The following is a 26,308-nucleotide window of genomic DNA, read 5'->3' as shown; positions in this document are numbered from 1 at the left end:
AAGAAGAGGAAGCTAAACGAGATCCGAGGCTTCAAAGAGCAGAACGTGCATCCTCCATGTGCGCTTTATTTTTGTCTTTTTTTTTTCATCCTGTTTAGAGTCAAAGAAAACATAAAAACCAAAGATATATTTTTCACCCACCTGATGCACACACACACACACACACACACACACACACACACACACACACACACACACACACACACACACACACAAATCAAGAAAAGTTCCTTCTGAACACACGAATAGAAGGGAAAGAAAAGCTTCAGAAAGGAGCAGATGTGACTGAAACTGAAAACCTGACACAATCATTTCATAGAGCAGAAGGAAAGGTTTTTGTGGAATCAGCTGAATAAAACGGATAGATGAGAAAAGGTCACATAAAGTGCACCCTCATAAAACAGCTGAGCTGACAAGGTCGTGATAAGGCTTAATTGTGTGATTGCAATGTGAAGAGATTGAGGCACTTCTAGAGAAACGTGATGGCACACAAAGACAAGAAGTATAACCTGCTGTTACGTTTCACTTCAGTTGACCAGCATCAAAAATAAATAAATAATTGTATTAACCCTCAGATGCATGAGTGACCGGACCCTGCAGTCTTCCATAATTGGTTAAAAAATGACAAGTCTTAAAATCAATGTGTTTTTTTTTTTTCATTTTGCTTAAGAATAATCTGTATTATATTTTGGTCCACACAAGAATGATTTTATGTTTGAAATATTTTTTATTTTTCACTTAAATATGTTTAAAACATTTTGAAAAGAACATTTTGTGTGCGCACGTGTGCAAAATGGACATTGACTGGATGGCATTACCTTGACCTCCAGTAACACTATGAGGAATCTTGGATTTGTTTTTGATTAGGATATGGCCTTCATATTAAGCAAATATGTAGAACTTCTTTCTTGCATTTGTGCATATCTAACATATATCTAATTCATTATTATCAGGCTGTCCTAAAAGCTCCCCGAAAAGCCTTCAGCTGATCCGAAATGCAGCAGCTAGAGTACTGACAGGGACTAAAAAGAGAGAGCAGATTTCTCCCATACTGGCTTCTCTTCATTGGCTCCCTGTTAGATCCTCAATTGAATTTGACTCCTTGAATAATCAGGCCCCATTTGGTCTTAAAGACCTCATCATACCGAATGACCCCAGGCTTAAAGCCTCTCTTTTGATCAAGCTTAAAGGTAGAGCTGGTTCAGGTGACCCTGAGCCCTCCCTTAGTTATGCTGCAATAGGCCTAGGCTGCTGGGGGGATTTCTTTTTCACTCACATCTTTTCACTGTTTATACACCACTCTGCATTTTATCACTAGTTATTATTAATCTCTTCCACAGTGTGTCTTCTGTCCTGTCTCCCTCTCCTTACCCCCAACCGGTCTTAGCAGATGACTGCCCCTTCCTGAGCCTGGTTCTGCCGGAGGTTTCTTCTTTTTAAAAGGGAGTTTTTCCTTCCTACTGCTGCTAAGTGCTTGCTCATAGGGGGTCATCTGATTTTTATAAATCATCTGAAACTACTCTACTACAATCAAGATTAGAAATATGGAGCTGGAGATTAGCATGATAGAATTCTTTGAAGTGAAATAAGATCATGTAACTTCTTCTTACCAGCGACCACAAAAGACTCTCAAAGTCACCTCAACAGACAAAAATAAGGGCCAAACAACTATTTACATATATTAGGAGTCTTTATTTGATTCTTCACTCATTCACATCCACACAGGCTTGGCTACAGGACAATATAAAAATAAAATATGGAAACATCAATGTGTCTCCTCTGTCTCAGTGTGACCATCCCTAGCCTTCAGGATGTGCAGCGTCCATCCTGAGTGATCAGTTTGAAATCTCAGATTCATCTTAAACAAGCCAGTAAGAATTTATCCAACACATGCACTTTGGCAAAGGAAGACCATGAAATTATCTGTCCAAAAACAGGTATGTAATATAAATATGCCAGCTCACATCTCTAGAAAAACACTTGTTTCCAGGGAACAAAAGCTACCAGCTCCTTCACATTTTATTTAAAGCCTCCTAAGAACCTGGAGAATAACGAGCCATCATCCCGCAAGTCAGAGAAACGGTGATGATCACCTGGAAGAGAAGCAGGAATTAATACATGACATTTTTATTGTCAGATAAACAGTTCAAAAGCACACACTGAAGACAAGCTGACCTGGCAGCATAGGTCCACTTGGATGGTCTGGTCCCTCAGAGATCCCAGAACCTCCCGAGCGAGTCACTGTGGTCTCCTCATTGCCTTGGCCATCTCTTACTGTACGCCTCTCCTCTACACTCTGACACACACACACACACACACACACACACACACACACACACACACACACACACACACACACACACACACACACACAAACAGAAAAAGACACCAAAACAGACAGACTACTTTAAAAACAAACAAAAAAAAATGCTCTGAAATTTGCTGTGAACAAGTATTAATACAAAACTAATTAAAACTCACCCCATCAGGTTTCACCACCTTAGTGACAGTGACAGACTGAAAAAAAGATCGAGTTCTAGGCTGATTTGGTGCCTGACCAGCAGGTGGCGTCAGAATCTGATCCAGACCGCTAGAGGACACAGCTGAATCCAGATCTTGGGAGGATCCGGATGAGAATGGAAGATTAATTTGGAGACAAGACAAAAAAGTTTCCCAATTATTTTGGAGGTAAAATATCACTACCCACCTCTGTCTCCTTTGTGCTCCTCCTCTGGAGGCTTGCGTGGCCCTTGTCTCCAAATGTCATTAAACTGTTAATGACACAATTCAAAAATCTAAGTTGATAGACAACAGATTGTGTTGCAACAGAAACAAAGTATTAAGCGAATAAGAAGAGGGAGGAGTGAATATCTCCTTTACCCTGGAAAAAGGGGTCCAGCCATGAAATTCAGGTGACTCATAAGAGGGACGGTGATCACCTTGAGGCTCTCTGGGTAGCTCTCGTGTGTCACTGTCGGGATATTTGAGCATAAAGTCTCTCAGAGGGTTTCTGCTGGATCTTCCTCGCCCTCTCTCTGCTCTGTCCTGAGGCGGTGGTGGTGGTGGCACAGTGTGGGGAACATCTAAAACACAAGGGAGACAGAAGAACAGGTTAAAAAGCACAGAGGGGGAGGAACACGTACAATTTTAGTCAGAAGTTTCCACCCACTCATCATGGGCATGAATTTCATGTTAATATGGGGTTTTTAAAGGTTTCTTTGAACTGTTCTTTTTCCAGGGTGGAATGATTGTACAGCATACATCCTTTAATGAAAAAAAAACAACACAAAAATTAGGTGCACAAGCTCACATTAATTTGAATTTTCTCTCACCCATGCATGCCAAAAGTATACATACTGGCTCAAATATATACATACACCCCTACTGATATTTGATTAAATGTCTCTCAAGCTGCACCTCAACCAGATGCTTTTAGTAGCCATCAATAAGCTTCCCATTTTCCAGTTGTATTGGTCAATCCAATGACTACTATCAAACAGAATCCAATGACTACTATCAAACATCCTTTATATGCTGCCAAAGAGAAACCATGTACATATGTATATATTTGAACCTGTATGTATAATTTTGACTCGGTGGTTGAGAGAAAATCCAGAATACACTGAAATTTGTGCTCCAATTCTTGTTTTTTTAAGGACGTATGCTATACAATTATTCCACCCTGGAAAAAGAACAGTTCAAATAAATTATTAAAAGCCCCAAAACATTTGTGCCCATGATGAGTGGATGTAAACTACCCCCCACCCCAGCAGAACCAAGCCATATGAAAACAGGGATTGTGGATGTGTTCTTATACCAAAGCGTCCAGACTCTGGATGCCCCTCCCAACGGCCCAGCTGGGAGAATATCTCCTCCATCTCCCTGAAAACGTCGCCAAACATGGAAGGCTCCCGAATCCGCATCCCGTCTGGACCAAAACTAAAACCAAATCTCCAGGCGCTGTCAAAGGGGTCCTGCTCCTCCCCCCTGAACCCATCATAGTGGAATCCATTATCATCTTCATCGTCGTCGTCGTCATCATCATGAGTCATGGCATCGAAGAAAGGGTCCCTGACAGAGGAAATAATAAATTTACGCGAAACAGTGTGTTTTAACAGGCCAGCAGGTAACAGACCTTAAAGTACTCGATCGCATTAACGCCGTGAGACTAAATAAAACCTAAATACAGCTAGCTAAGGGACCCCTGTAGTTTTCCTGGCAGAAAAACACTGATCTTGTCCCTGACATAGCTGCACGCACAGCAAGTGTACCAACTTAATTTAGCTTAGCCGAGTTAACAGCTGAGTACTGCGACTTTTGACGCCATAAACTTACCTTCGGCCATGATAATGGCCTCCGGGAACTCCGAAGAACCCGCGGAATAAATCAAAAACGCTCATTTAACGGCCGCTTTGGTGGAAACCTACACCATAACTTAAGATGTCAGCGTAACGAGCGTCTACTGGAGAAACTCGCCAATTAACGCCAAAACTGTCAACAGTGTCGTAAAGCGTTCTAGACAATTCAACGTGACGTAACCTGTCGTAATGTTACGTTACCATAATTAATAGATATGGCGGGCACCCGAAATAAAAGCGCGGTGTCGAGATTCATATGACGGAAACTTGGTTAAGCTGAGAGAGCTCAACAATAAAAATACACGCAGTTACTTCTTATATATTTATCTTCGCACTGCAGAAATAGAGGGTAATTATATTTAAAAATTAATGACAGTGGAGCAAATATGTTTACTTAATGACGTAATGTTCCCCATTAGATCCCATCCAGCATATGGATTTTGATTAATTACTCGTACAGTGACCCCCCCCCCCCTCCAAAGCCAGTTAAATTGTAGCAATTCAGTGCATTTAAACATGTAGACATGGTCAAAAAAAACCTGCAGAAGTTCAAACTGAGTATCAGAAAAGGGAAGAAAGGTGATTTAAGTGACTTTAAAAGTGGCGTGACTGTTTGTACCAGACGGGCATGGTCTAAGTATTTCAGAAGCTGCTGATGTGCTCTGATTTTCCCACACAGCCATCTCAAGGGTTTACAGAGAAAGGTTCGAAAAAGAGAAAATATCCAGTGAGCGCCAGTTCAGTGTTGATATCAAAGGTCGGGGAACGGACAGATCGCTTCAAGCTGATAGTAAGCCAGCAGTGACTCTGGCTCAGGGTGCTGTTGATGTTGAGTGATGGTGTGGGGCAGGGGCGTAGGAATGAGTTTCCTATTGGGGGGGACACATATCGGAAACCTGACAGATCCGTAAATACTCTGAGAAAAGCATTAAAAAAATGCTATTTGATCTTTTACTTTCTTATTTAGGGCCCGAGCACGAAATGTGCGAAGGCCCTATTGTAATTGCTCCGTTTCTTCTTCTTATTATTATTCAGGCAAATTAATCTGCTTTTTGGGGGCTTTATCATATTTAAAAACTCATGAAACTTTGCACATGCATCACACCTGGTGAAAATTAAAGTATTTTAATGGCATCGGGCAAGGGTCAGCCAAAATGCCTCAGTAGCGCCCCCTAAAGTCGAGCCCCACCGCTGTGTTTCACGTACATTTATGAAACTTGCTACACATATGTATCATATCCAGACGCACAAAAAATCCATGAGCCATGCTCTAAACCCAACAGGAAGTCTGTCATTTTGACTCAAACATGCAAATTTGGTGATTTGCAACCTTCAGACTTTCTCTAATAACTCAAAGGTTTTGGTTGTTATCAACTTCATATTTGGTGTGTTTCATCTACACAACAAGGACAATCTACATTTGAGAAATGGTGAGTTTTTGACAAGGGGGCGTGGCCCTCATGCCCCCCTGAAATGTAATCATTCGCCATGAAATTTTGATTGCATCTCATTCATACCTACATTATCCAATCTGCAGCAAACTTCGTCAGTAGGATGAGGGCCCACCCCTGAATACACACATATGACAATATTTAATAACAGTCCCAGCGCCACCTAGTGGGAACAGGAAATGTCATATTCTACACTTGGAGGTCCAGCTCCAAGGTGGTTTAGCAGAACCATCTCAAATTTCACCTGGAAAGCCTTAAGAAGTTAGACTTACTCTGTTTTCAAAACTGTGACTTTTCGCCAAAGGGCGTGACCCTGGTGGGATGGCAAAGTTCAATGATTCGCCATGAACACAAAAATGGCTATAACTCAAAGCCATCTTGCCCAATCTGCCTCAAACGTCAGTGGCTTGATAAGCATCCTACCCTGAATACATTGATATGCATAACGTCCATAAATGTTAGAGCGCCACCTAGTGGCACCTGGAAATATCATAAAATAGCATGTTTTTTGAGCAGCCCCAGAGCTACATTTTATCTACACATTTGAAAATGTATAAGCTCACGTAACATCCTAAGACGTACAAAAAAGCCTCTTGGACCCATACCCAAAACCCTACAGGAAGTCGGCCATCTTCAATTGAAGGTGTCAATTTTTGCCATTTCCATGCCTGTTATTTGAACGAACTCCACCTAGGGCATTTGACCCAGTAAGACCAAATTGGCTCCACATAATCTAGACAAGGAGCCCATCAAATGTTGTGGAAAGTTTTACAAAATATTAAATGGCCTTGCCACACCAGGCCATTGAATTTGGCCTTCATTTTTTTCCCTCGCCACCAAAATTGTTTGTACACTTGTTCACACATGCTTTGTCTGATCAGCCTGAAAATGTAATCACTCATGTACAGACCCAGGCTGAATCCATAACTACAGATTCAAGACTGTAGTTGCAATAGCGCCCCCTACAGAAGCAAATGAAAATTTGTATGACCGTCCACAGAATTAGTATTGCTCTGAAATGCATGAAAATATCTTTCAACATTCCTTACAAAATCCTCACCAGTTTGATAACCCTCCTGCCCTAAACACATTGATATGCATAAAGTCCATAAACCTTAGAGCGCCACCCAGTGGCAGCTTGAAATGTCATGAAATAGCATGTTTTTTGCGTAGCTCCGGAGCTACATTTTATCTACAGCTCTGAAATTTTGCAGACTCATGTAATATCCTAAGACGTACAAAAAAGTCTCTTGGAGCCATACCCGAAACCCTACAGGAAGTCCGCCATCTTCAATTGAAGGTGTCAATTTTTGCCATTTTCAGGCCTGCTATTCGAATGAACTCCTCCTGGGGCACTTCACCCAGTGAGACCAAATTGGCTCCAGATCATCTAGACAAGTAGCCCATCAAAAATTGTCACACCAAGCTTTGAAGTTAACCTTCGTTTTTCTCACTGGCCACCAAAATTGTTTGTGCACGTGTTCATATATGCTTTGCCCAATCAGCCTGAAAATGTGATCACTCATGTACACACCCAGGCTGAAGCCATACCTACTGATTTAATGCTATAGATGCAAGCGTGCCCCCTACAGAAGCAAATGAAAATTTGTATTGCGTCCACAAAATTAGTTTCTTTGAAATGCATGAAAATTTGTAACAAGATTCTTGACATCATCCTGAACAAAAAAGTCAACCAGACAAATGCTCTATTTTGCATGATACAGGCGTGACGACACCCAAATACTGCATTGGGTTTATATGGAGAGCTTAAGATGCAGCTTCCCCTAAATGTAGGACATTGGATACAGATATTCTTGACATCATTCTGAACAACAAAAGGTATGGTTCGAGTGCGCCATGGGTCACCGAGTGTGCCTGACTTCGAGCGCGCCACGGGTCGACATGCGCCACGGGTGCGAGGGCCCGATATCACCGCTTGCGGTTTTAATTTATCCATGAAACTTGAATTAACATTAGAAACTCTACCGCTGTTGTACCAAAAAGTGATTGTCTGCCAAATAGTGATTTTGGCATTTGCCAAAAAATGATTGGCTGTATTTAAACTGTTGTAAATGACTTGTTGACCTATAATCTGTCAAACATGTCTCTCGTAGATGATATCAAATAATCTTGAGCGAGAAGAAACAACACTCCTGTCGCAAGATAGAGGCTGCAATCACTTTTTGGCAAAGTGACATACATTCTTTCTTTATCAGGGTAAAAACTGTCATTGTCATTAAAAATGTCATTTTTCAGACACATCTGCTCAAGAGGGGAGCAGTAATTACAACAAATGTAACATCACAGTTCATTTAAGATATTATTTGAAGTGGCCAAAAAGGTCTGGATTGATTATAATGTAGGTACAGTAACGCAGACTCACAATGATATTTGCAAAACGGGCCTTTTCTTTTTTTTATATATAAGCCCTCCATAAATCCTGTTGACCGCAGCCTATTTATCAATATAAGCAAAGATATTAGACATTAAAAACACACAAACATTGGAAAGCACTTTTCCACTTTATTACATGTACATATTGTAAGTATTGTAAAGTTGCACTTTTAACAAATGGGGGAAAAAAAATTTCAAAAAGAAGAATCCTGTAGCTTTTGATAGTGGGGAATAGTGTTAACTATACCCCACTATCAAAGGTTCAAAGGTTCATAACATAAACCTTTGACCCCTGTTATTTCTAGGCGATATGGAGATGGTGGGTGATATCATCAAGAAGAGAAGTCAGGTTTTCCCCGCCAGGGGAGGTGAAGCAGACACATGAGGCCTTCTTGGCTGACACTCGGCTGCACAGTAAGTATTTATCTTCAGGCCTGTATGCAGAGCACATCACAAAGAAAAGGGAAAGCAGTGGAACTGGGTTGGCCATGCTCACTGAAGATGTTTGACACACTCTGCTTTTCCTACAGAGACATGTTTTAGTATCAGAGATTCTGGTGATTTCTTTATTTATATTTAACTCCTTCATAAATCCCGTTAACCACAGTATCCTCTCACCCCAGTCACAACCTGCTGTCACCCTGCTTACACTCTGATTTTTAGCATTTTCATCATTCCCAGTATGTCAGATCGATATCATACTCTGTGTATGGGACAACAAACTGAATGTTTGTATATGGATGACTGATAAGTTTTTGTTTTTTTTAACAGGAGAGGTAGAAATGATTTTTGGCCTTCAAATCTTAGAGGATGCCAAAGCTTTGAGCAAAGCCCATTCTAACTATCTGGAGCACTTGTTCAACCCACTACTTCTAAAGATAATAAGCTATCTGGAGCTCGAGGATGTGGGTCAGCTTAGACAAACGTCACGCAGGTTCAAAAAGGTGAATTTAATAGACATGCAAATAAACCTGCTCCCAAAAATAAACTGTCATTGGATATTAAATATGAAGTCTGTTGGGAGGTTTTTACCAGTCCACGTTTTGTCTTCTGTCATTATAAATCATCAGGTCTTAAACTTGAAGTCGCATTTTATTCTCATATTATATATGAGATAATATGATAAATGTTGTATATATGTATAATGGTTATGCCTTTATTTTATTCTATTGTTATTAGGCAGTGCAAAGGTCTTTTTTTTTTTGGTTTCAAATACAGCAAAACGCGTTTTTTTGCACGCTGGTACTTCGACCAACTGACAATCTCATCACGGTAACACACAAACAGACATGGTGTCCCTTTTAACAGACCCTTTGTTGGAAATCTGCGGACAGGGTCGTGCACCCGATCAGCAGTATTATCAGTTTTTGATCACTAAGTCACATGTAAGTAGTATAATTTTTAAAATATATTTTGCTTAAAAATATTTTCCACATAATCTAGACAAGGAGCCCATCAAATGTTGTGGAAAGTTTTACAAAATATTAAACTGCCTTGTCACACCAGGCCATTGAAGTTGGCCTTCGTTTTTCTGTCATTGTCATTAAAAATGTCATTTTTCAGACACATCTGCTCAAGAGGGGAGCAGTAATTACAACAAATGTAACATCGCAGTTCATTTAAGATATTATTTGAAGTGGCCAAAAAGGTCTGGATTGATTATAATGTAGGTACAGTAACGCAGACTCACAATGATATTTGCAAAACGGGCCATTTCTTTATTTTATATTTAAGCCCTCCATAAATCCTGTTGACCGCAGCCTATTTATCAATATAAGCAAAGATATTAGACATCAAAAACACAAACATTGGAAAGCACTTTTCCACTTTATTACATGTACATATTGTAAGTATTGTAAAGTTGCACTTTTAACAAATGGGGAAAAAAAAATTTCAAAAAGAAGAATCCTGTGTCTTTTGATAGTGGGGAATAGTGTTAACATTAATCATAACATTAAACTTTGACCCCTGTTATTTCTAGGCGATATGGAGATGGTGGGTGATTTCACCGAGTCGAGTAGCCAGGCTCTCCCCGCCAGGGGAGGTGAAGCACTCATCAGGCCTTCTTGGCTGACACTCGGCTGCACAGTAAGTATTTATCTTCAGGCCTGTATGCAGAGCACATCACAAAGAAAAGGGAAAGCAGTGGAACTGGGTTGGCGTACTGAAGATTTATGATCCTTCTCACAAATTGGACTATAGGAAATCCCAGGTTGCTCGAACCAGTATTTGTTAAATCCCGCCCATCGGTTGCTACTATTGGTTAGCCAGGCTGTCAATCATTAGTCATTAAGGAAATTGGTTTCGGCCATGCCAGAGCTGAAAAAAGAGCAGTGGAGGTAGATGGCTGGTACTGCTTAGAATGGACAGTAGGAAGCTGTGTGAGTCCATTGGAGAGTAAGTTTCCTGTTCCCTTGTAGAGATTATTTGAGTTATGGATGTTGGAGCTATTCCATATCTTGAGCTGATGGTTGTAATAAGAAGCGGGGTTGTTGTTCAGTATGTGCAGTAGAACTAAGATGGCGGCCCCAGTAAGCCATGTGTTCATGTAATTTGGAGACCTTGATGTTGGGACAATCCGTTCGAGGCATTTTTGCTAGCACCATGTTCAGGAGTAAGGAATACGTTAGATTCTGTATGTTGTTAATGTTGATGATGGATGTGAATCCCATGTACATTCTACTACTTTCTGTTATGTAGAACGCCCACGGGCAGATCATGCTGTATATATGTATAATGGTTATGCCTTTATTTTTATTTTGTTACTAGGCAGTGCAAAGGTCAAGGAAAGGTTGGGTCAACGCCGAATCCACTCCTTTGAAGATGTTTCAAGTTTTTTTTTTTTTTTTTTTTTTTTTTTTTAAAAGCCCCTTAACTGGCCCGGGGACGGGCCGTTTGTAGTCCCTATAGCAAAAATATTTTCATCAAAATACAAGCAGCTGAGTTTATACCAAGGTTTCTTTTTGCAATTTTTCTTTTTTGGTTTCAAATACAGCAAATCGCGTTTTTTGCACACTGGTACTTCGACCACCTGACAACCTGTCGTAAAGGTAACACACAAGCAGACATGGCGTCCCTTTTAACAGACCCGTTGTTGGAAATCTGCAGACAGGGTCGTGCACCTGATCAGAACTATCATTTTTTGATCACTAAGTCACATTTAAGTAGTATTATTAAAATATATTTTGCTTAAAAATATTTTCCACATAATCTAGTGGAATCATGACTGACAGCTCAACACAGTGGCTGAACAACATAGTCCCAGCTGTTGCATTCAGGGACCATGAGAACTGGAAATGTCTTTAACGCATTATTGATATTCTATATGTATGTGATTGGTTTTGAAAGATAACATGCTTCACCGATACAAGCAGCTTGTATTAAAACACGACTCGAATCTCAGAGGAAGCCCCTCATCTTCATAGACATACGTCTATAAAATTATAGATATATACATCTTCATAGACATACGTCTATGAAGATGAGGGGCTTCATAGACGTATGCTCGTCCTCATCTGCTTTACTTTGGGAACATGGGAAATCTCCAACATGGGCTTAAAATGCTGTGCAAATCTGTCAAGATCATATTTTTTCCTCTGAGATTCGAGTCGTGTATTCATACAAGCTGCTTGTATCGGTGAAGCATGTTATCTTTCAAAACCAATCACATACATATAGAATATCAATAATGCGTTAAAGACATTTCCAGTTCTCATGGTCCCTGAATGCAACAGCTGGCGTTGAGCTGTCAGTCAAGATTCCACCCCCCCCCCCCCCCCCCCCCCCCCCCCGTTATCTGAGGCCCCGCCCCCCACGCCAAAACTGGGCCAAAAGTTTGAACTCGGAAAGAAAATTTGAAACTGCGAAAATAAAATCTGAAAGTGCAAAAAAAAACCAATAAAAAACCCTTGAATCTGAAATGTCGTTTTGAAATATTTTTTTAGTTGTACATTTTTTTTTTTTTTTTTTTTTTTTTTTCTGTTGCAAAATGTTTTTTTTTTTCCCTTAAATTTTTTTCGGGTTCAAAATTTTTCAGTTTCAAAAAATTTTTTTTTTTCGAACAATATTTATGGCCCGAATTTAGCTCCATATTTGTGCCAAGGCCGTTGTAACTGTCACACTTTTATTTCTACATTTGTGTATTTCTGTTAATTTGGTCAGCCAATGAGGTATTTTGTACGTTTTATGTTTTGGAAGTAGTTTATTTGCCAATTGTCTTTATTTTAACCAAGCTAATCGTTGTCTGTGTGTTTTTAGTTTTCACGGTGTGTTTATGAATCCTGATCAAACCGATTCAATAAACTGCATCAGTAGAGAGAGTCTGTCGTTACTTGGAGGAATTACAGCCATTGTAATTATCTGGAGCACTTGTCTGACTCGTTACTTCTGCGGATAATAAGTTATCTGGAGCACGAGGATGTGGGTCAGCTTAGACAAACGTCACATTCGGACCCAGACGGTCCATGCGTGCATGGGCATGCATGGACCCTGCATGGGCCTCATGTAAGTCAACCGTCTGGGTCCCAGTGAACACATATTCAGGGCCGGTTAAAATCTATCTGGGTAAACCCCTGAAGGGTCTCTCTGTGTGGAGTTTGCATGTATTCCCTGTGTCTGTGTGGGTTTCCTCCCACAGTCCAAAGCCACGCAGTTACTGGGGATTACTCTAAATTGCCCATAGGTGTGAATGGTTGTCTGTCTCTGTGAAAGCCCTGCGAAATTTTAAACATTTTTTAAAATGTCACAGAATTCATTAAATTTGATTTAACCATACTTGTGGACACTCTATTATATCTATAATTTTATGGTTTAAAACTTACTATAAGTTAACTATTTTTCATTCCTTGAAAATCAGTAGTAATCACATTTTGCAGATGGAACCTTATATCCATCCATCCATCCATTCGCTTCCGCTTATCCTGGTCAGGGTCGCGGGGGGGCTGGAGCCTATCCCAGCTGTCATAGGGCGAGAGGCAGGGTACACCCTGAACAGGTCGCCAGCCTGTCACAGGGCCAACACAGAGAGACGAACAACCTTTCACACTCACATTCACACTGTCATTCACACCTATGGGCAATTTAGAATAGCCAATTAACCTAACCCCAGTAAGTGCATGTCTTTGGAATGTGGGAGGAAACCGGAGTACCCGGAGGAAACCCACGCAAGCACGGGGAGAACATGCAAACTCCACACAGAGAGAGGGAGAGGAACCTTATAATGCCAAACAAAAAATAAGTTTTTAGAATTATAAGGTTATATCTGCATTATACTTGTTCAAAAAAAATAATTTGCATATTTAATAGGATTTTGATATTACTGATTGAGAATACATATAGGGTGTGTTTTATAATCATATGTGAACAAGACTTATTCCATGTGTAATTTTTGCTATACAGTGTGCAAAAACGTTAAAGCCCAATATCTCAAAACTGGTCAGAACGTAGATAGAACCTTATAATTCTAAGGGGACAAAATGTTACCAGTGCACAAAGAAATGTTACCAATGCATAGTTACCAGTGCACTAGCATAAAGTTTCATTACACGTGAGCTTGGGGGCCCCCTGGTGGTGGTAGCCGCATATGTCGCCTATCCCTCAGTCCGGCTCGGTTCATGGCAACAATCCCGACAGACTGTTTTACCTCATTCAAGAGTTTGACTCCTGCCGCTGTCTCCCACCTCCCAAACACTCAGAGCCGTTCAGAGGAAGGGGGAGAGCGCATGTCGTGCCTTCAAAATAAAAGCACACGAGTTAAAGATTTCAAAATCAAGTATTTTTCTCCTCTGCTGTGTAATTTTTGGTTGGGACAAATGTGCCTGTCTCCAATATTTGGGGGGGGGGGGGGGGGGGGGGGGCACCCCCCCCGTTCCTACGCCTATGGTGTGGGGGATATTTTCTTGGCACACTTAGTACCAATTCAGCATAATTTAAACACCACAGTCTGAGCATTGTTGCTGACCATGTCCATCCAGTTATGACCAGTGTACTCATCTTCTGATGGTTGCTTCCACCAGGATAACATAACCATGTCTCAAAGCTCAAATGATCTGAAGCTGGTTTCTTGAACATGACGGTGAGTTCACTGAGCTTAAATGGTCTCCAGCCACCAGATCTCAATCCAATAGAGCACCTTTGGGAAGTGGTGGAACAGGAGATTCGCATCAATGATGTGGAGCCAACAAATATGCAGCAACTGTGATGCTATCATGGCAATACAGACCAAAATCTGAGGAATGTGTCCAGCACCTTGTGGTTGGCTATGAAACAAAAAAGGTAGCTCCGATGACAAAATAGGGCCCAACCCAGTACAAACAAAGTGGGCAGAAATCATTTTTTAAAGTGAAAATTAGTTTACTAGATTTTAAGAGTAGTTTTCACTTTGATATGCATGATTGAGTCTAAAGACTAGAAAGGTGCCATGATGCATATTTTGAAGAAAAAAAAAATTAAAGCAGCCTAAAACCTTAATGAAATTTAATTGGCTGCAATATGCATTGCGATCCAAAAAGTCAAATGGAAAAACTTAGTACTCAAGTGAATCCAAGACAGATGGAGGGCAAAAAAATAAAACAAAAACCACTAAATAAAAATCAAAACATAAGGAGAAAATGGCAAATGTGTGAAGCTGTTGGTCCTCCTGACCTTCTGGAGTTTATGACTCAGCCCTCTAACAAAAACCAAACAGAGCCTCCAGAGGTTTCAGTTTTACCAAACATTCGGTGACTCAAATGTCTTGCAGTTCATCCATGAACTGCTGTATTAAATGACAGTAAAGGAGAGATGCTGCTGCACTTAAAAGCCACATGAGAAATGTAGTTTCTAAAAGACATTCACATCCAAAATGATGAAAATGTCTTTCTTGTTTATTTACTTAATATTTATATATTTTTACAAAATAAAAAAAAAGGAACAAAAAAGCTAACAAGTCTGCAAGGATTTAAGAAGGAAAAGAAGAAAGCCATCGAACAAACAGGGACTACAGTACTTGTGTTTTTTATATATGTACAAGACAAGTTTATCCATTAAATTTTTTTTTTTTTTAAAACGCACAGTACAAAAAAGGAAAAAAAAAAAAAAAAAAAAAAATCACTGACAAAAGAAAAACTCAGTACAATTCTGTCCATCAGTATTCAACGCTGTAGATTTCCTTACAATGTCAGGGGACAGGTGGTGGGGCAGGGGGGGCCTCAAACAAAATTATTCACACTGGAAGGCAGACTGGGTGTGTATTGGCCTTGGAATTCATTCTCATCTTTCAAAATAAGTGGGACCTTATGAAATATTTATAATTAATGGGAACAGTTACTGTACAAGTGTTGGGTAATTTAAAAAAAAACAAAACCAACCCTGTGCTAGGCAAAAAAAGAAAAAGCCCAAAACAAAGCACAGTACACAACCACGGCCTCCCGTGTGTACAAACATGCACGCAGTCACATGACAAACACACTTTCCTCACAGTCCAAGTCAGTGAGCTCGCTTATATGTCTTTATATATAATATATCTATATTTGGTAAAAAATAAACCTCACAACTCTACCAATTTATAGAATTGTTTCTGCAAACTTAAAATGACATAAAAAAGAAAAAAAGAAGTAAAACATAAAAACAAATATTCAACAAATTATTGTGTTTGGATACTGTTTGGGAGGGAAGAGTTTCTACCAAAATTAAGGAGTGGGGAGCTGAGGGTCAGAAGTAAGAAAATCAGCCTGTCCCCCTCCCCTTCAGTGAGAGGAAAAAAAAAAAAAAAAAAAAAGGGAAAAAAGACGCACAAAAAAAAAAAGAAAAAAAAAAGTACATACAGGAAACGTTCATTCTTTTAGAAAAACAGTTATAGGTTACATACAAGTGAAAGAAAAAGGGGCTAAGGGGCGGGAGGATTAACACGATACAAATTCCCAACACTCAGCATTTCACCTCTTGATGGTTTGCTTTTATCACCATTTAGCTCCAATCTCCCCTCACCTTTAAAGCCCCTCCTGTCCCTCCCACCCATCCATGCATCATTTAACAGTGCACGTTCTCTCGGCACAGCACCTCCAGTCAGAGCTGCAGGAGTGCTGGGCCAAGAGACTGTGGAGGGAACTCTCTCTGCAGGAGGAAGCGGGGATTTATATGTGGAGACTTTATTTGCCGAAGGAGTGATGAGCCCCCTCCAAGCTTTTGATGCTGCGGGGGCTCCGTCAGTAGATGTTAGTTTGCCCCCCAGCTGTAGCTGTTGTACGCCGACTTGTTGATCTGAGACTTCTGTTGGATGGAGGCGTTCTGGCTACGCTGTCCAGTACCGCTCTGTCGAGGGAGTGCAACAAAGTTCATTAGTGAGCCGTCGCTTCATGCCACATATTTACTCAAACTAACATCATGGTGACATACTAAACACTTCAACCGGCCAAAAATGTTCTAAAGGCAGTTCACTACTACTTATGAAAGTGTGAGTGCACTTTGCTAGAGTGCTACTTCATTTATTTTGGCTGTACATGACATGGACTGGACCCCAGACTGTATATAAAAGAGGAGCTACCGTGATGCCACCCACTGATTTGTCAGCATTGAGCTGAACATTTTTAGTCATTGTTAACCTGCTGTTTTTGCACTGGACGTGATGAACGAGAGGTGGAGGTGACTGAGAAAGCGAGGGATGTAGCTCCTCAACCCCAATCTGGGCCCGACCTCAAGCATACCCTGCTTTATTGTCCTTTTTAGCTCTAAAGCATCGCCTCATGGGTCACTGCTTGAGGAAACTGATGTCAGAGGCCACAGAGCCAGAGAAGGCACTTCCATATCGTTTTCACTACAGGCCTACAACTTACATCCATCTTCTACATACAGTCTATGCATTTTGGTGCTCATCCACTTTGTTTTACTGTTTTACTCATGTTTAACTCTGTCTTGCATTTTATAGATGCTTTTATTTGTGTTGTAATTTTGTTTCTATCGTATTTTCTCTTGTGCTGCTGTGTTTTGTTCCCATGTTCAGCACTTTGGTCAGTGGTTGCCGTTTTAAAGTGCTTTATAAATAAAGTTGGCTTGGCTCATCCAAACTGTTGATTGTTAGTTTTTGACTCACAAGGTGCAGTTTCCTTCTCAACAAATAACACCCCTATACTGGTCTTTTCTAAATCATGTGACCTCAAAAAAAATATAAGCAGGTACTACACCTGTCCGTCTTGCTGCAGGTGGTGGTGCAGAATCTGAGAGTGGGGTTGTTGGTGTGGTGTCAGGATGTGCATGAAGGGGGCTGGAGCGTAGCCGGCAGCAGCAGGAGGGTTGATGGGGCCTCCGCTCCCCAGTGCTGAGGGCAGGCTGAATGAAGCGGCTGGCGTCCCGGCGTGGAAACCCTGCTTCTCAAATGACTGCACAGAAAGAGGAAGAACATAATCATGTCTTGTCTGCTATAATGTAATCTTTTGTTGCTTTAACTTTAACCAAATGCATAGACAAACAAAAGCAACATTTGTTTTCTACTCTGTAATTACCTGCGTCTTTGTGTAAACAGACCCTGAAATATCTGGTACCCCCGTGTTGCTTGATGTCACAGAGACTCCTGCAGAGAAAGAGGGAAACAACACAAACTTAATTCATAAACCGGTAAACCAAAACGTTACGGGAACCACCCACATAGATATACCCCCATTCTAGCCAGCACAGACGCTACTGGGTCAATCGACAAGGAAATTAATAAAAAAGAAGTCATCTATGGAGGAAAAAAAAAAAAAAAATTCAAATAAAAATACTGGGAAATTACAGGTATGAACATCTATGTCAGCACAAGTCCATAGATGATTTCAGCAGAATTTCCGTTTAGTGATGACGGCAAAGAGAGACTGAGGAGATGAGGAGGGATGAGATGAACAATAGGAATCGGAGAAAGATAGTATAGCTGAGTACATGTTACAGGCAGCCAAGGAGGTTTAAGTCTCACTGTATCTGGTGGCTGCTGCTCTGGTTTGTTCTGACACCCCCTGTTTAACCCTCTGCAAAACGCAGTCAGCTGATGTGAACCAAACAGGAAGGGACACACGACATTAAACAGGAATCTTTGCGACAAAATGTTGGTGCTCCAGTTTTCTAAACATATGAAGAAATCTTACTAAAATGAGTGCAGTGTAAGATTTTAATGCATCATCTCATGCTATTGCTCCTTGCAACTTGTAGGCAGGAGTCCATATTTGTTAGTCCAAAGGGAATCAGAGGTCTAACAATTACATCTGTTTTAAATCAAAAGCACTCTTAAGGCTTCACTTTAAGCCAACCAAAAGAAACTCTTCACTGGTTCCAGTCATTTTTCCAAACACTGTCAAAGCAAATTACCAAAATGCAGCCTGTGACAATCACATGATTCTTTTCTTTACCTTGTATAATGATTTCGGATTTTTTGGTTGCTGATCAAACAAAACAAGATAATTTGACGGGATAAAGAATTTTTCTGTATGATTTTCAATTTGTTTTGGTTATTCATGTCCCGCTTTACATGCCTTAAAATCAGTAAAAGAAATAGCCGATACAGTGCATTCCTATTCTGAAGACATAACTTTAGGAATCGTATGTGTACTTTTACCATTCTGTAAAAATCTTGGGATCACATGATTAAGAATGAATAAGAATTTTCTTCTAATGGCTACCAAAGGATTTTTTAAACTTGCCTCGCTTTTAAGCTCCTAATGAAACTGGCAGCTGGAGAGATGCTCAACCTTACGAGCCTCTGGTAATCTGAAAGCACTCATTTCAGGCTTGTGTTGTGTGAAAGCATTACAGAAATGTTCTCATTAAAAAAATAAATAAAAAAATCATGAGACTGCAAATCACTTTTACACTGACAGGTTGCATGTTTAACAAGAGACTCAAGAGATACACTGCAATGTTTTCTGCTGCAGAATTTATAGATTTCATTTTTCAGAGTGACAGAGATGTCACCGTAGTTTGTGAAAGTACTGTGGAAGGCTGGGTTGACCCCCAAATCCTTCAATCGACTTTCCTGTTACCCACTGTCATCATTTCTAATTAGGTAAGCTGAACTGCCACAGTACAACACTCCAGTGATGGTCAGTGATAAACAAAAACATAAGCAGACCTTTACAAGGTGTATTTGTTCATATTTTGGCACCAGGTTCAGTTCAACGCACACAGTTTTGATGAGAAACTCTTCAAACATTATAGTCATACACAGCATTATTCTGATCAAGTGCTACAGATGATTTTGTTGCCCTCTCTCCTGGGTTGTAAACACTCGCAGAACAGCAAACTCTTTACTTGGAGACAGACATACCAGCAATGAGAATATGAGTGAAGAGCAAGCAACACAGGGAAAAATGGGAAAGCATCGACCAGAGTAACTCATAATCAGTTTGTAGCAGTCTTTTCATTTTAACCTGCCTTTTTCTCTTTTTTTTCCCCTTTAACTCTAAATCTGATGGTTACACACTATAATGGTTTTACATATTAGAAGTACATTGGACTGATGAGGAGTTACCCTGGAAGAAAACAGGTAACAAAGAAATGCAAACAAGGCTTGTAAGAAAGGCCGGCTGCACTGGACTATCTAAAAGCATATGTAGTGTGACGGGTCTTCCCGCAGGCACAGCTCATCAGCGATGAGGCAAGGGAACGAGAGCAAAGAGGGGGAGAAGGATGGTTGGTGACACAAGGAGGAAGACGGGAGGGACAGGGTTTTTTTTTTTTCCTCTCTCTCCTTTTTGTTTTAATTTGGCATGTGGCGGCACTCACCGACTCCAGGCCCGGTGACAGAGCTGGCTGGCTTGTTTTGTGCAGAAGCAGCAGCGGCCACGGCAGTGCCGTATCCGCCCTTACAGAAATCCCCACTCCCTGAAGCCTGGCCCACATCCTCATAGCCTGCAACAGTCAGACACACAGCCGCAGCCCACAGCGTTAGACACACCAGGCAGGGGAGGCAGACCTGCCTCAGATAGCATTTGCAAATGATTCATAGCGTTTTGTTTGAAATTGAACCACATGGGCAGGCTTGACCAAGTTGCGACAATACAGAAGGTATCAAGTCCTCTCTGCTTTAATGACCTGAACTTTGATACCAGCCGCACTGTCGGTGTGGCAAAGCCTGTCCGTCCGGTCCAACAAGCATGTCAGAATCAACGCTGACGTCATTTGCAAGTACTATCTGACCCAAGTCTGAGGGAGGGAGGAGGTGAGGGAAGTGAGGGGGCAGGCAGGGTGTGTGTATGGGGGTGGAGGAGTGAGCTTGAGTTGGGTAATGGCAGAAAGCAGCAGATGGTGCAGCTTAGAACAAATAGGTTTCCTACGTGTTGCGACTAAAGGCGGATACCGAGTGACAAATAAAAGTACGTAAACAAACTAAAGCCTTACTGAAGTGATCGGATAGAATATGTAAATAAGTTAAAGAATATGGGCTCAAACATGAGTCTTCAAGAAATATAGGAAGATGATAGCTTCATTTGTTGATGTGTTTGATATGAAGGTGTGTGCAGGCGAGGTGGTCGATGGTAAAGCTCCGGGGCAAACTGCACTTTGAAATGAGCAAAGCAAGCCATGGAAAACAGCGAGAAACCCATAATCTAACCCCTCTCTCTCTCTTTTTTTTTTTTAAAACTGGTACAGCCAGATGCCACTTTTCAAGCTCCTTATCCGTTTCTGTGTAGACAGCATGTATTTCATCTAAAGAAGCCTTTAGTAACAGTGACATTAGATGCATAATTGTTATTATAAGAGAGATGAATTACTCAGGCATGTTCCTTGCACGTACAGGCACTGAAAATTGTATGAGATGCATATGCATTTTCTGGCACTCTGACACATCAAACCATGTTCTGGTCATGAAAACATTAACTTTGATGTCAACATTCAGGTCACAAGAATGATTCATAAACCACGAACAAGTGTCTTGACACAAGCATAACAAATGCCATTACACGAGCACCATGTTTATGCTTGCAGATGCTGTAGCGCTTGAATGAAACACGCACTCCGCACCAATAGGAAATCAATGGGCTCACTGTGAGAATCAGCACAGTTATCGGTGTGCAAGTGTACAGAGCAGTACTAGCACAACCCTGTAAACATGCCATTTTAACATCGTTTAGGCTCTCACCAGTGCTGTATCCATGGGAACCATAGCCACTAGCCTGCTGAAAGGGTGTGGCCGAGGCATTGACGCCGACATTTACACCGTGCTGTTTTGACGAGGTAGCGGCCACCTGGACAAAAGCAAAAACAAAGCATGTAGAGTCATGAAGTCAGCCAAGAAAGAAGCTAAAGTTCAAAATCATGACCGTGAAACTAAACTTCATTTTCTTTTCTTTTAGTTTTTAATGACCAGAAGCTCAGAGAATACATTTTTTAAAGTGCCATCTTTTATTGCCACCAGAGGAAAGGTCATCAGCAGGGTCAGTGTTTAATATGGCCTGACGGCTTGAGGGCAGCGACAACTATGTCGGGCAAGTTGATGGACCCTGTTTGGGCCAGTGATAACATTTCTATCACTCAGTCACGAATTTGACTTTAATTCCAGCTGGAATTTAAGAGTGAACTCTTAAATCCTTGACAAGTCATTTTTCTCTCTTTTTTTTCTATTTTGTAAAAGTTTAATGTTAAAGCAAGCCTATTAAAGAAAGATGGGTAGAAGTCGAGCTGCAGCCTCTGTTATCTGACATACTCAATCTGGGTGAAGTCAAAGATAAGTTGACTGCACTCGTTACTGTATGTGTAATTAAAACCTCTGAGACTAAAGAGCCACAGCATCTTATCACACCACTAGCTGCAGGCTCAATATGCAATGCATCATCAAAGATGACCACAGACTGACAGAAGCCACTCTCTCTCTAAGTGCAGAATGCAGGGCGTGTCTAAAGGAAGTATTTATTTAAAAGAAGGCCTTTTATGCTAATTACAAACAAAGAAAATGTTAACCATCTTTTGGAGCCGTTAGGTTTTCTTACCGGAAACACAGCAGGTCCATACTGAAAGGTATTGGGCAATCCTGGCATGCCAGTGTAGTACGGGAGACTTGTGTAACTGTAGCCTGGCGGCAGCGCGGGGTTGAGGAAGGGCTGCTGTGTGGTGTGATGCGTCTGGCTCTGATTCTGTTGTGTCTGAGCTAATGTGGTGGCTGGAGCCGGGGACGATGCATCAGCTCGACCAAACTTTGATAAGTCACCTTAAAAATAAATAAATAAATAAAATATTTAAAAATAGGAACATGACATAGCAGTAAAATAATATTTTTTTTAAAAACTTGATATTTTCAAATGTTTGATCACACAGCTGGAATGCTATCCTGCTTTACTCAGTTTTTAATAGGGGAAAAAAAAACAAACAAACATCAAATAACCTTAATACTCTACTACATTTTGGCTAAGATCATCATCTAAACTTTGGTCCATATTATTGTTGCTTGATGCACGCACAAATGTTTTCTAAAAGTGCAACAAACTACTGAAGAATGGGAGCTCAAATTCTAATAAGACTCCAAAAAAGAAGCTGAAAGGCGCCTCACCAGAGTAAGGGTTGCTTGTCAAGCTGCCCTCTCTGCCAGTTAGTGCTGTTGTGGGCGTTGCAAAGGGGATGCTGTAATAATCCTGAAGGAGAAAAATATCACAGAATAAGAATACAAGAAGTTATAAAGCTGAGAATGTTGTTGAAAATGGTGAGAAACCCATAATCTAACCCCTCTGTCTTTTTTTTTTTTTTTTTTTTTTTTTAAACTTGACGTATTTTATACTTTAGGGCTTCAGCTCAGACTTTAGAACATTAATCAAAGCATTCCAACTTTAAATGTAGTTTAAAAGAAAAAAAAAAAGTGTATTTACTTTTGACTTTTTGAACTGTGACACCAAAACTGAGTCATACAATGCTGAGAATGCGGTGTAATTTTACACTCCAACTTGTGCATAACATTTTGCTTGCAAAACAACACTCACCAGCGGTATTCTTGTCTGTAACATCTGTAGGTCGTCATAGCCGTACACCTGAGGCTGAGAAAAACAGTAAATCAAGTTACTGTATTGCATACCGCTTGCTAAATAAAATCTAGCAAGCACATGTAAAGCTCATATGATATAAACTTGGCAAAACTCACAGGGTAGGCATGGAGTAGTCCAGGGGCCATAATATATGGGTTGGGCAGTAGAGGGGGCACTCCAGGTGGAAGGTTTGGAGGTGCTTTCCCTGTATGCACAAATAAATATAAAATCAATAAAATGCACTGATTTGCAAAATAGGATTACAAGACTTATATAATTCTTCCCTTTTGCTTAAGCGTGCACAATACAAATACAGTTGTACCTGTATTTGCCAGACAAAGGAGGGCTGCACAATAATCACACAATAAGCAATCAAATTATATACCAACTTGTATTATGTCAAGCCAAGAAGTGCTACAAATATATCTCCCTTAGCAGAATTAATAAATAAATTAATAATAAAAGATTGCATTAAATCACATGACAACCTGTTTAGGAGCAGAGATTACACTGTGCATGTGTGAAAGAAAACACTTCAGGGGGCCAACCAAAGTGAGTCAGAATCATGGAGACCAAACCACTGATAAAACACACTGAAACCAGATCATCCAATCCCAGACAAAACACTGCACCTTTTTTTGAATTTTCTTCAATTCAAAGACAATCTGACAAACTCCAAGCAATCCTTTACCATAGTTGCACCACTGCAAGTTAACATAAATTAATACATCCATCTCCTACCTGACCATAAAATATACCCTCATGGTCGCATTGTTGTAAATCAACTGTGTGACTAAACACTAAACTCTCACAAGTTCTTGATTTGACCCTTTATCTTTAAGCAATACAGTGCAAAATTAAAAATTAAATGATAACACCACAAACAAGCTCTACTTAATGCTTTCCTGTCCTGTATTTTTATTGTGTTCTTCTACTTGGCATCTACTCTCTAAAGACAAACAGGAACGAGTCAATGACAACATTATAACAGAAGACCTACTATGGATGCATATATAGTGTAAGCCTGACAGTCCATTTTACCAAGTTATTGTGCAGCCCTCACATCAAATTTCCAAGCTTATAATTATATCCCTGGTATTGACTGCACAGTTTAAAGTCAGCTAGGCAGACAAAGTGTAAGGCAAACACAATTAGAAACATCCAGAAAGTTTTCTGGATCTGCGTTTGCATTTGATAAGTTGATATGTTTGTGCTAGTGTTATCTAACCTGAGGATGCTGCAGAGCTGCGTGTGGATGATGAAGATGCTGAAGAGGGAATGGTCGAGGCCGCTGTGGAGACTGAAGCAGTAGCGGCAACGTTGGCTGCAGCTGGGGCACCCATGGAGGCAGTGTTGAGGCCCATAGCCAGACTGCTGACGGGGCCTAGGCCTGAGGGAGCTGAAACTGTGGCAGAGCCCACTGAGGAGGCCTGAGGAGCCCCTAGGGACACCTGTGCAGCAGCCACAGAGGAAGAGGAGGAGGGGACTGATGAAGACGGCACGGCTGAGACAGAGGAGGGGAAGGATGACGAGTGCAGGCTTGAGTCACCATCTACACTGGGATGCTGTAGGGGCGGAAGGAAATAAATGTGGCTAAGATTGATGAGATTACATTTCCATTAGAGTGAATGAGCATCTAATGTGTCCATCTACCAACACAGGAAATGCAGCTTTGTGAATGCTCGCAGTGAAGGAGGGAGATGCAGCTTCCTGCATAAGCAACTCATGCTCATCTTCTGACTACTTAAAAAATATACAGTTGGTTTGAACGTAAAAATGGACACGAGCATAAAAAGAGCTCACCAGTAAGCCTGAGTTGGATGTCCGGGCAGATGGAGCGAGACTATTCTGTTGTGACGGGTGAGAGCTGAGTATTTTAAAACAAACAAACAGGAAAAGTTCAGAGCACATTTCACTCGTTACCAAATCACATTGCATTTACTGACACTTCAGTTCACACAGGTTATAATTTCAGTCTTAGAATTTAGCTGGATCTCACTTGTTGTGCTGAGGAGTGGCCATGCTGCTCGGAGGCAGGTCTTCGTTGTGCCCCAGACCGCTAAGTGATGTCTGATTGGCGGTAGTCAACAGGGAGGCTGAGGCGCTGTCTGTCAAAGTGGCCATGCTGGAGACAGATGCTGGCGTGACTGAATCAGAGGCCGGCTTGACTGATACTGCAGAGCCTGCTGCAGCTGTGAAGAAAGCAAAAGAGAAATGGATGGAAGAAAACCAATGAAACCCAATTAATAATGCTCAAGAAATGTGTGTATGGGGCAAATGTGTCAGAAAATATGAGCAATATTCTTCTAACTAGTAAGCAGACACCTACCTTCCACAGACTGCGCTGCTTGTATTGAACTGAAGCCATTCTGTAAAACCAACAATGAACGTGAGCTCACAGGTTTCTATGGAGACAGGCCATTGATAAAAAGCTGAAGCTCATTTGAGACAGGTTTAAATCCAGGAGCACATTACAATTTATAAACTAACTTAAAAACAAACAAATTTGGAAGAATAAGTGTCAAGTTTATTTTAAAAGGCTTTTTCATAATGAGAGCAGGTGGTAGTTGAGCATGTTGTCCATAATGGCCCTTCCTTTATTACTTCACCAACAATGGAATATTTCATATTTCATTAGATAAAGTGAAAGAGCGAAGCGTTGGCTTTACCTTGGGCTGCATATCCTTCTGAGGGGAGGAGGAGACTGAAGGAGGGTAACGCAGTGTTTGAGATGGTCTTTGATCGTACAGGTCCATCTGGCTGGAGTTGGAGAGAGCTGGAGTTGACTCACTGCAGATTACGATGAAACAGACAAGATCAAATTTAATTGTGTTCAATTAATGGTTGTAACTTTAATAGTGATGATGATTACAATTTAATCACTCAAGACTTGTGCATGCACCAAAAACGTTCACAGAGGTGCTGAATTAAAAAGGCCAAATAATGTCCTGTCATGATAAAAATAGTAAAATATTTGTCTCCACCAATCAGTGTAAACAGATTTATTTCTACATTTTTAAAACATCTGAGACCATCACATGCAAACACTGTTGAACGATTGAAATGTTGGAATGTCAGACTTTATAAAAGAGACGCGGCACTTAAAGAACCCTCAATAGAAATCTGTGAGAAAGATGACAGCTATCCTGCCCCT

The 26,308-nt window shown here is 40.8% G+C and overlaps 2 protein-coding genes across 5 annotated transcripts in view; both read right to left on the bottom strand.

The window, feature by feature from the left end:
- Nucleotides 1-1,671: 1,671 nt before the first annotated feature.
- hax1 (HCLS1 associated protein X-1) lies at nucleotides 1,672-4,528 on the bottom strand. Its single transcript, XM_030740430.1, has 7 exons — nucleotides 4,336-4,528; nucleotides 3,818-4,071; nucleotides 2,881-3,083; nucleotides 2,708-2,771; nucleotides 2,482-2,615; nucleotides 2,176-2,296; nucleotides 1,672-2,093 (listed from the first exon to the last, which is right to left on the bottom strand). Exons 1-7 carry the CDS (start codon nucleotides 4,398-4,400, stop codon nucleotides 2,020-2,022), a joined length of 915 nt encoding a protein of 304 aa, XP_030596290.1. The 5' UTR covers nucleotides 4,401-4,528; the 3' UTR covers nucleotides 1,672-2,019.
- Nucleotides 4,529-15,048: 10,520 nt separating this feature from the next.
- ubap2l (ubiquitin associated protein 2-like) overlaps nucleotides 15,049-26,308 on the bottom strand; it is a 28,294-nt gene continuing 17,034 nt past the window's right edge. For 2 of the 4 annotated variants that reach the window (XM_030740370.1, XM_030740374.1), the window contains 14 exons: nucleotides 25,824-25,944; nucleotides 25,484-25,523; nucleotides 25,154-25,346; nucleotides 24,958-25,021; nucleotides 24,383-24,719; nucleotides 23,271-23,359; nucleotides 23,113-23,166; nucleotides 22,689-22,770; nucleotides 22,132-22,349; nucleotides 21,285-21,390; nucleotides 19,928-20,053; nucleotides 17,680-17,747; nucleotides 17,362-17,556; nucleotides 15,049-16,492 (listed from right to left, as the gene is read on the bottom strand). In XM_030740370.1, the coding sequence (XP_030596230.1) occupies nucleotides 16,397-16,492; nucleotides 17,362-17,556; nucleotides 17,680-17,747; nucleotides 19,928-20,053; nucleotides 21,285-21,390; nucleotides 22,132-22,349; nucleotides 22,689-22,770; nucleotides 23,113-23,166; nucleotides 23,271-23,359; nucleotides 24,383-24,719; nucleotides 24,958-25,021; nucleotides 25,154-25,346; nucleotides 25,484-25,523; nucleotides 25,824-25,944 (1,789 nt within the window). In that variant the 3' untranslated portion in view covers nucleotides 15,049-16,396. Of the gene's footprint in view, nucleotides 16,493-17,361; nucleotides 17,557-17,679; nucleotides 17,748-19,927; nucleotides 20,054-21,284; nucleotides 21,391-22,131; nucleotides 22,350-22,688; nucleotides 22,771-23,112; nucleotides 23,167-23,270; nucleotides 23,360-24,382; nucleotides 24,720-24,957; nucleotides 25,022-25,153; nucleotides 25,347-25,483; nucleotides 25,560-25,823; nucleotides 25,945-26,308 lie in introns of all 4 variants that reach the window. The other 2 variants (XM_030740372.1, XM_030740373.1) reach the window with 2 other exon arrangements.

The sequence above is a fragment of the Archocentrus centrarchus genome, chromosome 11 (genome assembly GCF_007364275.1).
Source record: "Archocentrus centrarchus isolate MPI-CPG fArcCen1 chromosome 11, fArcCen1, whole genome shotgun sequence".
In the NCBI taxonomy this organism is placed as follows: domain Eukaryota; kingdom Metazoa; phylum Chordata; class Actinopteri; order Cichliformes; family Cichlidae; genus Archocentrus; species Archocentrus centrarchus.
The sequence above is the reverse complement of the archived record's forward strand: the minus strand, read 5'-3'. Positions and strand labels throughout refer to the sequence as shown.

Excerpts from the sequence above, each read along its gene's own strand:
- hax1 (XM_030740430.1), bottom strand. The coding sequence starts at position 4,400 with ATGAGCGTTTTTGATTTATTCCGCGGGTTCTTCGGAGTTCCCGGAGGC. Across the intron at positions 2,772-2,880 it reads GCTGGACCCCTTTTTCCAGG|TTTAATGACATTTGGAGACA; the intron begins GTAAAGGAGATA and ends TGTCATTAACAG. Across the intron at positions 2,297-2,481 it reads AGGTGGTGAAACCTGATGGG|AGTGTAGAGGAGAGGCGTAC; the intron begins GTGAGTTTTAAT and ends TGTGTGTGTCAG.